Below are 17,177 nucleotides of genomic sequence, written 5' to 3' on the forward strand. Positions count from 1 at the left end.
CCTGCGGCCCCGCGCGCGCGGAGGTGGCCCGGGGCTCAGCGGCATCGCGCCGCGGGAGGGGCGCAGGGCCGAAAGGGGCTCAGGCCGACAAACCCCAAGTTCAGGTCTGTGCTTCGGGAGACCCCGGAGGCCGACGCCCGGAAGGGCCCGTGGGGCGGCAGCGGCCATAGACCCGGATATGCGCCGGGGACCCCCAGGCCGCGCCCATCCCCCACCCTCCGCAACGGAGCCCAGAACGCAGGCGCGGCGCAGACCGGAAGCGGAACCGGCGGGGGCGGGGCTTGCCGTAGCGGAAGTTCTGGAGCGAGGCGCCGGCCCTTTGGGCCCCTCAAGCCGCGGTGTACTCCACCGGCCCCCTGTGGCCTCTCCATCCGCGGCGGGTCTGTCCCTCCTTCTGTCTCCGGGTGCCCACGTACCCCCCACCTCCGAACGCCGTTCCCGTGTCCCCCCGCCGAACCCCAGAGTGCCCACGGCCTCCAGCGTGTGTCCTGAGCCTTCTTCCCCCGTCCCTCCGCGGACCCCGGCCGCGCAGACCCCGCCTCCCCACCGGAGAGGGCGGGCACGTAAGGGCTCCGGGCTGGGCCTGGGGTGAGGCCTGGGCCGCGTGGAGGGGAGGTCTCAGGGTCGGGAGCAGGGCTGTGGCAAGAGCTCTGGGCCTTTCCTTCGCCCCGGGCGTAGCAAGGCCGGGCCCTGAGAGCGTGCCCGCAGTGCTGGCTGAGGGCTGATGCCCCTGGAACCGTTTGAGAAGGCTGGCAGAGGCGTGGAGTCCGTGCAGCAGGCTGCCGAAGGCTTTCCAGGCTCCCGGGGTGGGGTCGGCAGGGGCAGAGAGGACAGTTCGGGAGGCTGGGAGAAGAGCTGCGGCGGGAGCTGGGGGATCCACTCCACCCAGAGGGGTCAGTGATGCCTGACCTTTGGCTGGAAGGTGACCCTAGCAGACCCTGATACTGCCACTGTCTGCCCCCAGGGACTCAGGTATTGGTGGGCACATGGATGGCCTTGGGGGCCCCGCCCCACCTCATCCTGCTCCTTCCCCCAGATCTCAGAGGTGTGGACAAGCAGCCTACTAGGGCTAGAGATGGATAGCAGGAAACTGTCCCCCCAGGGGAAGAAGCTGGAGTCGCACCTCTCCCAAGAGCACAGGCGGCCCCCACTGGGCCTGACAGCAGCCTGGGGCCAGCCCAGTATCCAGAGCAGCGTTCAGCAGGGACTGCAGACTCAGGACTGGGTAAGCGGAAGGAAACCCTGGCCGAGGCTACTCTCCTGTCCCCAGCCCGCCTGAGGCCGCTGTCTCTGAAAACTCCAGGCTGGTCGTGATGGGAGTGGGACTGATGAGAAACAGATGGCTGGACTCAGGAGGCTCTCTTCCCCATGGCCCTGGACGAGCACCAAGGTGGACCTGCACCCTTCTTGCCTCCAGAACCGTGGGCCACCGGCCTCTGCTGGGCTCTGTAGAGAGGTCTTCCAAGGCCAGGAAGGAGGCAACGCAGCACACTTCCCTTAGCCCTCCCCAGTGCTCCCACCCCGGGCTGAAGGGGGCAAGAAGCAGGAGGGAAAGCAAGGTCCCCGGGGGGGGTGGTGTCCTCCCAACCAGGTGGGGCAGCTGTCAGAAGGATTTGTCACTGAAAGTTGACCAAAACAAAATGGTGGGAGAGGCTCTGCTGCGATTCCCCAAACTGGAAGCATCTCCTGGTCTCTCTACTGCTGGACAGTGAGCTACAGGCTTGTGTCAGGCCCAGTAGTGAGAATGGTGGGATATAGCTGTTCAGCCTTAGGACGTTCTCTGAGGGCAGAGGAAGCCAGAACCCCACTTGTGTGGTTCCACTTTTGGCAGGTTCAAAGCCAGGCTCAGAGATGGCTCTAGGCTGTGGCGAGATGGGTGCAGGGGCTCCTGGGCACTGGCAATGCTTTGGCAGCTGGCGCTGGTCATGCGGCCAGTTCAGTGTGGGGAGCTCATTGAGCCATGCACACAGGCGCGTCTGCGTGTGTTCCCAGGGCTGCCTGCTGAGGCCCCTTTGTACCCTCTCAGTCATGTCCTTCAGGCCCAAATGCTTTCAAAACCCCTATGATGGTGTCAGGTGCTGGGGAGTGGGGTGACCAAACCAGCAGATGCAGTGGCTTTTGGGAGGCGAACATCTCATGATAGGCAATCTGGACTATAAATACACATAGGTCACCTGTCTAGTGAGGGCCGCTCAGGAGGAGGGCCAGGGGGTGTGAGGCTTCTGTCCTGCACAGGGCTGGGGACAGGGCACTATGTCTGAAGGGGTAGGGATGTGGATGCAGGAGGAGTGTGTATTGGACCCACATCCAGCAAGGACACAGGGACCCAGTGGCTCTTGGGCAGGGGCAGCCAGGCTGTATTTGTAGTTCCAAGAGATGGACTGGTGGCTTTGGGTAATGGCGGTTGAGGACAAGGCTGGGAGGCAGAAGAGTGGGCTGAAGGCCTCCCAGGGCAGGCGAGCAGTGGGAGAATTAGGTTGTTGGCCAAGGGTGGAAAGGGGTATGGGTGCATCTCTGCTGACGGGCAGGTTTTTAGTTTGGGGACAGGGAATCTTCCCTAAAAAATGTGGGTGCCCAGATGACTTTATAGGTGGGCACTCCCAAACAAGAAATTAGTCATCCTCATTGATGAAGCTTCACCTGCCCAGAGCCACTTCTGATATGGAGCCGGTATCACCCAATACCAGTGCCAGAAGAGAACAGAGGGAGAAAAGGAAAAAGAGAAAACGATGTGCCAGTCTACCTGTGGGCATAGACTGAAAAATCCTGAGTAAGTACTAGACCAAGTCCAGGAGCACCTGAAATGCTGAATTTCATAGCCATAAGGATGGATCCTGCACACTTCCGCCTGCCAGGAGAGCAGGCACATGTCTCTTCACAGCTCTGTCCCAGTGCTTAGGACAGTGTCTGGCACATAGTAGGTGCTCAATGAATGTATATGGAATAAATGAAGTTGTATGTAAATAAAAGAAGATTGTAACCCAAGGACAAAGGAATTTTGAAATCTGTAAATAAAGTTCAGTAACAACAGGTGGAAAATCACATGATTATCTCAATAGATGTTGAAAAGTAATACTAATAAATTCCAGTATCTTTCCTTAAGAACAAAAGAAGTCACAGCCATAAAAAAGGATGAGTTCATGTCCTTTGTAGGGACATGGATGAAGCTGGAAACCATCATTCTCAGCAAACTATCGCAAGGACAAAAAATCAAACGCTGTATGTTCTCACTCATAGGTGGGAATTGAACAATGACAACACTTGGACACAGGAAGGGGAACATCACACACCGGGGACTGTTGTGGGATGGGGGGAGGGGAGGGATAGCATTAGGAGATACACCTAATGCTAAATGACGAGTTAATGGGTGCAGCAGACCAGCATGGCGCATGTACACATATGTAACAAACCTGCACGTTGTGCACATGTACCCTAGAACTTAAAAGTATAATTTTAAAAAAACCGAAGTATAGAAACCTGTAGGTTCTGGATAAGGTGGGAAGAGATGGACATCTCCGTAGCCTGACGGAGGGGAGCTCTCAAGAGCTTGCAGTGGCCACCAATGGAAGTATTTCAGATGCAAGCAGATGGATGCATGGTAGCACTATGACGTCAGAAAAATCGCCAGGTGCGGTGGCTCACGCCTGTAATCCCAACAATTCGGGAGGCCGAGGCAGGCGGATCACCTGAGGTCGAGAGTTGGAGACCATCCTGACAAATGTGATGAAACCCCGTCTCTACTAAAAATACAAAAATTAGCTGGGCATGGTGGTGGGTGCCTGTAATCCCAGCTACTTGGGAGGCTGAGGCAGGAGAATTGCTTGAACCCGGGAGTTGGAGGATGCAGTGAGCCGAGATTCCGCCACTGCACTCCAGCCTGGGCGACAGAGGGAGACTGTCTCAAAAAAGTAAATAAACAGTATTCTGGAAACCGAAGCCCTTATAGTAAATCAAGAAAATGAGATGTGTAAATATCTGAAAAGATGAAAATCACTATTTGCATCTAATATGTTACCTACTTGGAAAATCCAATTTAAGAAACATGAGTACAGATAAAAGAGGGAGTTTGGATATGTGATCACCATTCACAACTTTTCAACACAGTAAAAACCAGAAAATGGAATGGAAACAAAGGATGCTATTCAACTTAGCAACAGGAACTATGAAGTTCTTAGAAATAAACCTGTTACTGGCCGGGTGCGGTGGCTCACGCCTGTAATCCCAGCACTTTGGGAGGCTGAGGCGGGCGGATCACAAGGTCTGGAGATCGAGACCATCCTGGCTAACACGGTGAAACCCCGTCTCTACTAAAAAATACAAAAAAATTAGCCGGGCATGGTGGTGGGCGCCTGTAGTCCCAGCTACTCAGGAGGCTGAGGCAGGAGAATGGTGTGAACCCGGGAGGCGGAGCTTGCAGTGAGACGAGATCGCGCCACTGCACTCCAGCCTGGGCGACAGAGCGAGACTCTGTCTCAAAAAAAAAAAAAGAAAAAAAAGAGAAACCTGTTGTTCAATTCCTTCATGAAGAACACTTTACAATGTTACTGAATAGCATATACAGCTCCTCATGGAGATGTTTATCATATTGGATGGGCAGATTTCATATGTGTGTTTTTGAGACAGGGTCTTGCTGTGTCACCAGGCTGGAGTACAGTGGCATGATCACAGTGTTACTGGAAAAGGGATCTCCATCTGGACCCCAAGAGAGGATTTTTGGATCTCATGCAGGAAGGAATTTGAGGCGAGCTGCAGAGTGCAGTGAGAAGAGATCATTTATTGAAAGCCGCTCCACTGCAGAGCAGGGCATCCTCAACAAGCAAGCAGAGGAACACACCTACTTTGTTTTTAGTTTTTCTTATATCGAGGTCTTATCTATGTAAAGACCAAGCTGTGCCTACGTATGGGTGGGCTGACAGCATAACAATTTTTTATTCTATTGATTAAAAGGAAACTATTTTACATTTTAGTGTGCAAGTACATTAAAGCATAACTATAATTATCTTGAAAGCATATATTATTGTGGGTGTTGGGACATCTGAACTTCCTTTTCTACGAGTTTGTCCTTGTAGGCATTACCAAGCTGCTTCCTTAGCTGTAAACATCTTAGGACCGTGGTTGTGACCTGCAAGGAATGTGCTCTATTAGTCTTAAGGTGGAGTTGAACATAAAATGATGTTATCCTGGCTCTCCTAGACTCCTGCTTCTCTAATCACAGCTCACTACAGCCTGGACCTCCTGGACTCCAGCTATCCTCCCACCTCAGCCTCCCAAGTAGCTGGGACCACCGTGGCATGCCACCATGCCTAGCTAATTTTTAAAAAATTTTTGCAGAGATGGGGTCTTACTATGTTGCCTGGTGTGGTCTTGAACTGGGCTCATGTGATCCTCCAGCTTTGGGGTCCCAAAGTGTTAGGATTATAGGCATGAGCCATTGCGCCCAGCCAGATTTAACGTTTTAAACATGCCAAGCTTCCCAAAAACAATTCAGTGTTTTTTAAAAAAACAGACTTCATGAATCTTGAAAATTTCATTTTAAATGTACATAGTGATTCTGGAAATGTATTACTAGTTTACTTTTTAAAAAAAAATACAGACAGGGTCTCACTATGTTACCTAGGCTGGTCTCTAACTCCTGGCCTTCCTAAGAGCTGGGATCACAGGCATGAGCCACCATACCCAGCCTTTGGCAATGTATTGGTTATCCATTGCTGCATGACAAATTTCCCCAGAGCTTAGCAACTTAAAACAGTAAGTATTTTTATCTTAGTTTCCGTAGGTCAGAAATTTGGGAGCTGCTTAGCTGGTGGCTTTGGTTTGAGATCTCTCAGGAGCTTATAGTTGAGATAGCAGTCAACACTTCAGTCATCTCAAAGCTTGAGGAAGGCTGGAGACTGCTTCCATGGCAGCTCATTCACATGACTGGCGAGTCCATGATAGGGGCTGGCAGGAGGCTCAGCTCCTTACCACGTGGATCTCCCCATAGGACAGCTTCAGTATCCTCAGTATGGGGGCTGGCTTCCCCCAGAGTGAGTGAGTGGAGAGAGTGAACTGAAAGCTGCAATGACTTCCATGACTTAACCTTGGAAGTCACACTCCTCTCTTTCTACAGTATCCATTTTGGATACACTGGTCATCCTATTTAGTGTGAGAGGGGACGACACAGGGGCATGGATACCAGGAGGTGAGGATCATTGGATGCCATCTTGGAGGACAGCTGTCACAGGCAGTCACTTAGTCTATACGCTTTAAGAAATTATGTACTGAGAAGCATAATAGTGAAATTGTAGAATGCCAGTGACAAAAACCTCAGAAGCAATTCGAGTGGGAAGACAGAACCTTCAAAGCAGCCACAGGAGCTCGTCACAGTAGAGCAGTAGCATGCCTGTGCTCAGGGGAAGCCATGCTCAGCCTGGAATAGCAGGCCCAGCAAAAATGGATTATACAAAGGGCTAAGTAAATAAAGTTTTTAAATGATAAAAAAGAGAATTTGCCCCCAGCACACTCTCACCTCAGTTCTGAAGAAATGATCTCAAAGCATCATGAAAGTGATGAAAGGTCTGAAATGGATAAAGCATGAGAGGAAGTAGGAAGTGTCTGAGTAAACTGAAACTGATAGTCACTGGATGTCACTCATGCACAGAAAAGCAAGGATACAATCAATATATGTACCTGCAATGGCATAAATGTCAAGATGGTGCCTGTGAGTAGAACTAAAGTGTTCTCGGTTCCTCTGAGAAGAGGAGGGGGGTGGGCCATGGTGGCTCACACCTGTAATCCCAGCATTCTGGGAGGCCTAGGTGGGAGGATTGCTTGAGCTCAGCTTGGCAACATGGCAAAACCCCATCTCTACAAAAAAATTACAAAAAGTTAGCCAGGCATGGTGGCATGTACCTGTAGTGCCAGCTACGTGGAGGCTGAGGCAGGAGGATCACTTGTGTCTGTGAGGCAGAAACTGCAGTGGGCTGAGATTGCACCACCACACTCCAACCTGGGCAACAGAGCCAGACCTTGACTCAAAAAAGAAAAAGATCGAGTTGCTTTCATCTTCGGAGTTAGATGAGTTTGCCTGCCCTCACATATTACAGCAGAAGAACAGAAGGAGATACGATGGCAGATAGAATCACCGGTATGTCATTTAATTCAGTCAATGAAAACGGACTAAGTGTTCCAGTTAAAAGACAGACATTGTCAGAGTGGATTGAAAACAACCAGATTCAGCGGTAGGGTTGTGAACGTGTGCAGGGGTAAGCACAGGAATATTCCAACCACAGGGTGAAGATGGACACCAAACGGCCGTGCATCAGTTCACATTGCATTTTTCTGTCAAACAGCAAACTTACCTCGGATTTGGGAATGTGGTTGTGTGGACGCCTGTTGCATGCAGCCGCGAGCGTGAGTCTCATAGACCTATTCCTGAGTGAAAGAGGCAAAAAGGTGACAAAATTATTCATGCCATGTGGCTTTGTTCAGAGTTCAAAAGCATGCAGAAGTAAACAAGATATTGTTAATATTCATTAAAGTATAATTTGAAAAAATAAAGATGTTTTTAAATGTTTACTTGGAAAAGGAACCATGCAACAATTTTGGAAAATAAGAGCAAGGCCTGGCTTGTCCGCACCAGCTCCAACAATTAAAACTGTGTGGCCCTGTGGCAGAAGGTGGCAAAGACACCACTGCCTGGACAAGTAGCCCGGAAACCAACCTGTGCATAAATGTGGGGATTTAATTTATGTTGAGCATGGCATTTCAGAGTAGTGAGAAACAGACCTTTCAGTAAGTGGTATTGGGGTGATTGGCTGTATAGTCAGAAGATGGTAGAGTGCGGCTCCGTCTCTCAAAAAAATGCACACACAAAAAACATTAAACCCAAACCATGTAAGCACTGAGAGAGTATATGAGAGAATATTTGGGATCTGGAAGTGATAACTGCCTTTCGTAGGCCAAATACAAAATCCTTGAAGGAAAAGCCTGACAAATCTAACTGCAGAGTTTTTAAACATTTCTGTGCAATCAAAGACACAAAAATGTTAAACGACAGTCTGGAAGAAAATACTTGTAACATTTATAACATTCAAATGTTTACCAACCAGAATCTATGAAGAGATGCTTGAAAGCAATGAGGAAACTATTTTTAAAACTGGATAGAAAAGTGGGCCAGGCACAGTGGTTCACTGCCGTAAATCCCAGCACTTCAGGAGGCCAAGGCAGGAGGATCACTTAAGGCCAGGAGTTCAAGACCAGTCTGGACAGCATAGTGAGACCCTATCTCTGCAAAAAATAAAAATTAGCCAGGGTGGTGTGCCACTGTAGGCTCCCAGCTGCTCGGGAGGCAGAACAAGACCCTGTATCTTTAAAAAAAAGGAGGAAAAAAATGAACTAAGTCTACGTACTTGCAGTTCCTAAAAAAAAAAAAAAAGAAAAGGAACTAAATGAAGTGAAACAGTGAAAAAGTTGGCAAAAATTATAAAGGTGGATCTATGTGGAGTTGGTGAGGATGTAAGGAAAGAGTAAGTCTGTTTTATTGGTTTTTCAAAGAGCCCATTGTGATCATTATTCACCATTTTTAAATTTTAATTTAGTCATTAATCTTTCCTAATTTCATCTTTAAGCTTTCAGACCATTTCTTTTGCTGTTCTTTTTGTATCTTTTCAAATAATTTGCACGGTCATGGTTTGGGGACCTTTTTCTAAAGATGTATTTAAAGCTCCAGCTTCTCGCAGCACAGCTTTGACCATACCTCACGTTTTGGTGTGTCCTGATTTCATCGTTCGTTTCTCAGCCACCATGTCTGGCTAATTTCTTAATTTTTTTTTTTTTTTTTTTTTTTTTTGAGACAATCTCACTCTGTCACCCAGGCTGGAGTGCAGTGGCGTGATCTTGGCTCATTGCAGCCTCCACCTCTTGGGTTCAAGCAATTCTCCTGTCTCAGCCTCCTGAGTAGCTGGGATTACAGGTGCACACCACCATGCCTGGCTATTCTTTTATATTTTAGTAGGCATGGGGTTTCATCATGTTGCTCAGGCTGGTCTTGAACTCCTGAGCTCAGGCCATTCACCCACCTTGGCTTCCCAAAGTGCTGGGATTACAGGCATGAGCCACCATGCCTGGCCAGTTTCTTAAATTTTTTTAGAGATGGGATCTCACTTTGTTGTCTAGGCTAGAGTGCAGCGTGTGGCACCATGACGGCTCACTGCAGCCTTGAACTCCTAGCCTCAAGTGATCCTCCCATCTCAGCCTCCCAAATAGCTGGGACTGTAGGTACACGTCACCATGCCCAGCTAATTATTTTTTGTAGAGATGAGGTCTCCCTATGTTGCCCAGGCTGGTCTCGAACTTCTCTGCTGAGGTCAAGCCATCCTGCCTAGGCCTCCCAAAGTGTTGGGATTACAGACGAGAGCCACTGCACTCTGCCATTGTTTCTTTCTAAATAAATTGGTATTTCAGTCTTTATTTTCTTTTTCACTCAGGACTTAATTAGAAGGGTGTTTTGGAATGTCCATATCAACAGGAGTGTTTTGTTATCCTTTTGCTATTAATTTCTAATTATGTCACTTTGTAGTTGCAGAACCCTGTGTTATGGGGGTCTGTCTGCATGGGGGTCCATCTGTGTTATAGGGGTCTGTCTGCATTGGGGTCCATCTGTGTTGTGGGGGTCTGTCTGCATGGGGTTCCATCTGTGTTATGGGGGTCTGTCTGCATGGGGTTCCATCTGTGTTGTGGGGGTCTGTCTCTGCATTGGGGTCCATCTGTGTTATGGGGGTCTGTCTGCATTGGGGTCCATCTGTGTTGTGGGGGTCTGTCTGCATGGGGTCCATCTGTGTTGTGGGGGTCTGTCTGCATGGGGTTCCATCTGTGTTATGGGGGTCTGTCTGCATGGGGGTCCATCTGTGTTGGGGTCTGTCTGCATGGGGGTCCATCTGTGTTGTGGGGGTCTGTCTGCATGGGGGTCCATCTGTGTTGTGGGGGTCTGTCTGCATGGGGGTCCATCTGTGTTGTGGGGGTCTGTCTGCATGGGGGTCCATCTGTGTTGTGGGGGTCTGTCTGCATGGGGGTCCATCTGTGTTGTGGGGGTCTGTCTGCATGGGGGTCCATCTGTGTTGTGGGGGTCTGTCTGCATAGGGTCCATCTGTGTTGTGGGGGTCTGTCTGCATGGGGTTCCATCTGTGTTATGGGGGTCTGTCTGCATGGGGGTCCATCTGTGTTGTGGGGGTCTGTCTGCATGGGGGTCCATCTGTGTTATGGGGGTCTGTCTGCATTGGGGTCCATCTGTGTTGTGGGGGTCTGTCTGCATTGGGGTCCATCTGTGTTATGGGGGTCTGTCTCTGCATGGGGGTCCATCTGTGTTGTGGGGGTCTGTCTGCATGGGGTCCATCTGTGTTGTGGGGGTCTGTCTCTGCATTGGGGTCCATCTGTGTTATGGGGGTCTGTCTGCATGGGGTTCCATCTGTGTTGTGGGGGTCTGTCTCTGCATTGGGGTCCATCTGTGTTATGGGGGTCTGTCTGCATTGGGGTCCATCTGTGTTGTGGGGGTCTGTCTGCATTGGGGTCCGTCTGTGTTGTGGGGGTCTGTCTGCATTGGGGTCTGTCTGTGTTATGGGGGTCTGTCTGCATGGGGGTCCATCTGTGTTGTGGGGGTCTGTCTGCATTGGGGTCCATCTGTGTTGTGGGGGTCTGTCTGCATTGGGGTCCATCTGTGTTATGGGGGTCTGTCTGCATGGGGGTCCATCTGTGTTGTGGGGGTCTGTCTGCATTGGGGTCTGTCTGTGTTATGGGGGTCTGTCTGCATGGGGGTCCATCTGTGTTGTGGGGGTCTGTCTGCATTGGGGTCTGTCTGTGTTATGGGGCTCTGTCTGCATGGGGGTCCATCTGTGTTGTGGGGGTCTGTCTGCATTGGGGTCCATCTGTGTTATGGGGGTCTGTCTGCATGGGGGTCCGTCTGTGTTATGGGGGTCTGTCTGCATTGGGGTCTGTCTGTGTTACGGGGCTCTATCTGCATTGGGGTCTATTTTGTTTGTGGCCAATTCATGTGCATGTTGAGCATGTTTGGGAAGAACATGGATTCTCTGTGAGTTAAAGAGTTCTGTGCATGTTCTCCTGTGTCTGTTGGATTACTCATTACTTCAATCTTATTTTTTTAAATTTTAAATTACTTTTGTTAAAACATATATATTTAGAACAGCAGTCCCCAAAGCCACTCTCAGCCCTTGCAGACGTCCCACCGCATGCTGAGGTGAGAAGTGCACTTTTGCCGGTGCGCTGCCTCCTTTTCTTTCTTTCTTTCTTCCTTTTTTTTTTTTTTTTGAAACGGAGTCTCACTCTATCACCAGGCTGGAGTGCAGTGGCGTGATCTTGGCTCACTGCAACCTCCGCCTCCGGGGTTCAAGTGATTCTCCTGCCTCAGCCTCCCAAGTAGCTGGGACTACAGGCACCCACCACCACACGCAGCTAATTTTTGTGTTTTGTTTGTTTGTTTTTTGTTTTTGAGACAGAGTCTCGCTCCATCACCCAGACTGGAGTGCAATGGCATGATCTTGGCTCACTGCAACCTCTGCCTCCTGGGTTCAAGCGATTTTCCTGCCTTAGCTTCCCAAGTAGTTGGGATTACAGGTGCGCGCCACCATGCTGGGCTAATTTTTGTATTTTTAGTAGAAACAGGGTTTCGCCATGCTGACCAGGCTGGTCTCAAACTCCTGACCTCTGGTGATCTGCCCGCCTCGGCCTCCCAAAATGCTGGGATTACAGGCGTGAGCCCCCGTGCCCGGCCGCACTGCCTCCTTTTCATTCCTCTGTCTTGCATTCTGTCCGTGCCCCACTGCAGAGACGAAGGGTGTAGCGCCCCTTCCCCATCCTCCCACCAGCATTCTGTCTACTCAGCAGAAACCCAATTCCACTGTTAGCTTTACAGTGACCATGTGGCATCGTGACCGTGGGAAGGCCGTGTTGCCTTTGTGCTGTTTTCCCTGGAGGAAATCACTGTGTTCCCCCCTCCTCCCCCTCCCCCTCCTCCTGCTCCTCCCTCTTCTATGAACTGATTATTCTTTCCTAAACCTTCCAACAAATCTAGGACTCTCCTCTCACAGACCCCTGTACGTTGGGTCGTCTGGAGCTGTGTTTTCTCCTTGGCAGTGGCCTTCCTGGAGCCCTGGACTGCCAGCAACCAGCCCAGCTGGCAGGGCCACTGAGTAGCCTTCCCCACTCCCTCTCCCCTCCCCCCACAATCCGCCTGCCTCCTGTCTACAGGACCCCTTGTTTCCTGGGCCCCAGCTTGTTCTCCTGGGTTAATCATTTGTTTTGCTGGAGTACATCTGGCAGCTTCCTCCAAAAGGGTTCAGAGGATGTGAAAGTTTTTGAGACTCTAAAGATGTGAAAATATCTTTATTCTGCCTGTATGCTTGAATGACACCTTGGTTGGGTGAGATACTAGGTGGGAAATAATTTTCTTTCAGGGTTTTAAGGCTTTGTCCATCACCTTCTAGCTTGCAGCGCTGCTGTGTGGTGGTGCCCTAGACTATTAAGACTTCTTCTTCTTCTTTTTTTTGTTTTTTGAGACAGAGTCTTGCACTGTCACCCAGGCTGGAGTGCAGTGGTGCAATCCTAGCTCACTGTGGCCTTGAACTCCTGGGGAGTTCAAGGGGATCGAGCGATCCTCCCTCCTCAGCCTCCTGAAGTGCTTGGATTATAGCTACTGTGCCCAGCCAGGATTTTCTTACATTTTCTGTTTCTTTCTCCCTTCCTTTCTTTCTTTCATTCATTCTTTCTTTCGTTCTGTCTTTTTCTCTCTTTCTCCTTCCTTCCTTTTCTTTCTCTCTCTCTTTTTTTTTTTTTCCCAGAGTCTTACTCTGTCACCCAGGCTGGAGTGCAGTGGCAAAATCACAGTTCACTGCAGCCTCAGCCTCCTGGGCTCAAGCAATCTCTGCCTCAGCCTCCCCAGTAGCAAGGACTACAGGCATGTGCCACTGAACTTGGCTAATTTTTTAATTTTTCTTTTGTAGAGATGGGGTCTCACAGGCTGGTTTAGAATTCCTGGCCTCAAGCGATCCTCCTGCCTTGGGCTCCCAAACTGCTGGGATTGCAGATGTGAACCATGGCGCCTAGCCTCCTTACCTTTTTTGTTTGTTTGTTTGAGACGGAGTTTTGCTCTTGTTGCCCAGGCTGAAGTACAATGGCGTGATCTCAGCTCAGTGCAACCTCCACCTCCCGGACTCAAGTGATTCTCCTGCCTCAGCCTCTTGAGTAGCTGGGATTACAGGCATGTGCCACCACGCCCGGCTAATTTTGTATTTTTAGTAGAGATGGGGTTTTTCCGTGTTGGTCAGGCTGGTCTCGAACTCCTGACCTCAGGTGATCTACTCGCCTCGGCCTCCCAAAATGCTGGGATTACAGGCATGAGCCACCACACCCGGCCAGCCTTTTTACTTTTTAAGGCTTAATAATATTCCATTTTCTGGATCTGCCACATTTTCTTTATCCATTCATCCATTGTGGAAACCTGGATTCCTTCCACATTTTCGCTGTTGTGAATAATGACCACTGCTGTGTTGGAGTGCGCACGTCTGTTTGCCTTCCTGCCTTCAACTCTTTTGGGTATATACCCCAAAGCGGAATTGCTGGATCCCACGGCAATTCTGATTTTAATGTTTTGAGGAATGAGAATTCACTTCGGGTTTGCATGAATCCCACTCTTAGCATGGCACTGCCTTCTCTCCCCTCTCCCCTTCCCCCTGGTGAGGGAGGTGGAGGATGGTGAACTTCAGGCTGAGCAGAGTCTGGGGGAACCGTCTCCTGCAGCCCACGTGGGAAGTTCCTTCTTGGGGGATAGAGGTCGTGCTGGGGACCTCACCTGCTTCTGGCCTTGCCCTGTGGCCCTCCCACAGCCTCTCCAGCTGGTGGTCCCTGCCCTCCAGTCTCCTGTACCCTCCCAGGGGCCCTCCTCCACTGGCGCTGGTCTTTTGTCTATGGATTCATGATCTTTATTTTCTCCCGAACTCTCTTTATGATCATTTCAGAGGGGTCTGGGGAGAAGGGCAGTCTGGAGCTGGCCTTAGTCCTGCCTTGCCTGAGGCACACATCAGTGCTCGAGCTCCGGGGGTTCTCCTGCCGGTCAAGCCGGGGGCCGGCCGTGAGGACTAAGCGGTCCAGAGGCAGCCCTGCTGTACATGAAGCGGGGCAGGTACTGGGTTGGGCGGTCTCCTGGCACAGATTACTGTGCAAAGCCACAGAGGGCCACACTGCCTGAGGCCCCGCGCCGGGAGCCGGCGCTGGAGCAGCGGGAGGCTGAGCAGACGGCGCTTTAGAAAGCGCCCCCGGCCGCCGAGGGGGCGAGCTCTGAGGGTCGGCGGGTGCTGGGTAGGAGCGGCGAAGGGGAGCTGGCGCCGAGGCCCTCGCCCACCCGCTGCCCTGTCCCCGCAGGTGTGCGAGCCGCCGGAACGCAGGCGCCCGGGCCGCCACTGGAGCGTCAGCATCGACGAGCGCCGGCGGCTGGCCACGCTGGGCGGCCGGGAGAGGCCGGGCGCCGCCGGGACCCAGCTGCACTGCAGGGTGCGCGGGGGCGGGTCCTCCCAGCCCCGTCCCTGCCCCGCCCCGCCCCGCCCCGCCCCGCCGCGCCCCGCCCCGCCCCGCCCCGCCCCGCCCCGCGCCTCCACCTCGCCTCCCTCGACTCAGTCCCACTGGGCCCTTTACCCTGGCGCTCCCGGGCCCCGCCGTTGTCCCCTTCCCGCCCCTCGAGGCTCCCTGACCACCCTCGCCCGCAGGACGTCGTGCAGATGGTAGCCCAGCTGGTGTCGGAGGACGTGGACAAGGACGTGCTCCTTCCCCACCCGCTGAGGTCCACCGAGTCCACCAACGCCTTCCAGGCCTTCCTGGCGCGGAGTGCGCCTTTCTGGCATAATGCGACTTTCGAGGCCTCGAGGTCACCCCCTTCCTAAGAGCCCCATTCAGCCCGTTGTCTGTCTTCCAGTGCCTTTCCTTGGGGGCCCAGGGTGGGGGCAGCCTCTGCGCCTTTTTTGTGCCCCACCAGGGGGTCACCACCCACCCATGTTAGGAAAACAGGCCAGGCAGGACCTGGCTCCGGACAGCCTGCAGCTGCTGAGGCCTTGGAGACGGGGCTAGGGGCCATGGGAGGCCATCTAGGGGAGGGGAACACTGCCCCGGGTCAGTCTGAGAGGGCCCTGGCAAGGCCTGGGTAGCAGGAGCTTGCCCTCGGGGCCGCTGGGAGGAGGCCTGGGGTACCTGGGCCTGCCTGAGGTGCACTGGTGTCCTGGGAAGCCCCAGTGGCAGGCGCTGCCTGGAGACTCAGCTCCTTGGCTGGCCTGGTCTGGGGAACTGGGTATCTGCCTGCACCAGGCTGTGAGATGGGCCAGGCAGAGTTCTCCAGGGGGCGGGGTCTCACATTGGGTCCTGCCTCTGAAGACCCAGAAGGCCACACGGGACCCCAGGGGTGCTGTGGTGGGGAGCAGCAAGCCCAGGGACCCAATGCAGTGCCCAGCACAGAGGGAGGCTGTCTGGAGGCAGAGATGCCTCCTGGCCTCTGGACAGCGATGCTGGTGGTGGACGAGGGCCAAGAGGGTATCCTGCGCAGGGGGTCTGAGCAACTGTGAGGAGCTGGCTGCCGCAGGGGCCTGTGGGCCATGGTCCACTGGGTGACTGCCTCGTTTCCAGGCTGCAGGGCCCTCGCAAGGGTGCTGAGCCGGGGTAACGTGTCCCAGCTGCATTTTGGGGACACTAAGTTGCAGGGGGACTGGATTGGGAGGCAGGGCAGGAGGGCTGTGAGCATGGGTTCCCAGCCCGGGGTGGGTGGGGGTGGGGAAAGGGCCCTGGACTCTGTGACTGACTGTTAGGGGCCTGACTGGGCTTCTGTGGAGGTGCTAGGTGGAGGAGGCTTTGGGGCAAGCGGAGGTGATCACTCCTGGGCTCCAGGTGAGGGCAGGAGCTGGACCTGTGCGGTGGCCTGGACCACCAGACACACTACATGCTGGCTGTGCTGCCCACCTGGCCTCTACCCCTCCCCTTCCTGCTGCTGAGAAGCCACCTGACTGCACTGCCAGCCACCTGCTGCCCTGACACAGGATCCCTGGCCCGAGTTGAATCCTCTGCACCTGCCTGTCTCCCCTTCTTACTGTAAGACTCAGTGAAGTTCCCTCCTCCTTCAGGAAGCCTTCCAAGATTACACAGCCAGGTGCCCCCCTTCTCTCCCAAGTCCTCTGAATGTCATTTGGTGCACCCTAGGGATCCTCTGCATTTCTCAGGAGCCCTAGGGTAGGTGGATGGAGGGCAGATCCTCCAGGGGCTAGGGCAGGTGTCCTTAAGGGTGTGGGGAGTTTTGGGCAGGGCACTGTCCTTAAGGGTGTGGGGAGTTTTGGGTCATGACCCACCCCCTCTGAGGCCCCTGATGATGATGTGGGGAATGGGATCCTATGGGCCCAGCTGCATGCCAGGCAGGCATCCCCAGGTGTAAACAGGGCAGAGAGGAGCTGACAGGTAAGCAGTTGCCATGGGGGTGATGAGCTGGGCAGTCCTCTGTTGCTGAGTGGCTTTAAAGAACCACTCGTTGTTCTGTGACTTGGGGGTTGGCTGGGCTCATCCTGCCAGCTCTCCTGCTCTCGTTTGAGTGTCTCCTGAGGCTGCAGTCAGAGCGTGGTGGTCCAGGATGCTGGTGATGCTGGGATGGTTGCCCTCTCTGTTCCATGAGGTCTCCCTACAGAGCACCTCCCCCATGGTGGCAGCAGAGACAAAACCCTGGCCTCCTTCAGGCTGAGGTCCAGAGCCAGTCTCCTGGTGGGTAAGGTGGCCACAGGGCCAGCTGGCAGCAGGGTATTGGCACTGAGAGGCACAGGCCTCTCCAACAGAGGTGGTGCCGGGACAGGGGCAGTGCCTGGAGACCGCTTAGGTTGTCACAACTGGGATTTGTGTACTAGTTTTCTGTAGCTGCCATAAAAATTGCCACAAATTCAGTAGGTTTGGTTTCTTTTTCTTTTCTTTTTTTTTTTTTTTTTTTTTTTTTTGGTGGTTGGGGCGGAGGGGGGGGCAGGCTTGCTATGTTGCCCAGGCTGGTCTTGAACTGTTGGACTCAAGTGATCCCCCGACTTTGGCCTCCTGGGTAGCTGGGACTGCAGGTGCATCCCACCACACCCGGCCTTTTTTTTGTGTGTGTAAGTTTTTGTAGAGAAACAGTCTTGGTA

At 52.8% G+C, this 17,177-nt stretch overlaps 1 protein-coding gene across 7 annotated transcripts; it reads left to right on the forward strand.

Annotated features, from left to right (window-relative positions):
- The first annotated feature begins 25 nt into the window (after positions 1-25).
- Positions 26-16,949, forward strand: TEX22 (testis expressed 22). Of its 7 annotated transcripts, none has more exons than XM_063596434.1 (4): positions 26-380; positions 1,103-1,225; positions 14,410-14,538; positions 14,763-16,949. In XM_063596434.1, exons 1-4 carry the CDS (start codon positions 179-181, stop codon positions 14,885-14,887), a joined length of 579 nt encoding a protein of 192 aa, XP_063452504.1. In that variant the 5' UTR covers positions 26-178; the 3' UTR covers positions 14,888-16,949. The 7 variants fall into 7 exon arrangements, with proteins under 7 accessions (XP_063452504.1, XP_063452502.1, XP_063452503.1 ...); XM_063596432.1 differs by having other exon boundaries at positions 44-559; positions 1,037-1,225; XM_063596433.1 differs by having other exon boundaries at positions 47-380; positions 14,751-16,949.
- Positions 16,950-17,177: the final 228 nt, after the last annotated feature.

Source organism: Pan paniscus, chromosome 15 (assembly GCF_029289425.2).
Source record: "Pan paniscus chromosome 15, NHGRI_mPanPan1-v2.0_pri, whole genome shotgun sequence".
In the NCBI taxonomy this organism is placed as follows: Eukaryota; Metazoa; Chordata; class Mammalia; order Primates; family Hominidae; genus Pan; species Pan paniscus.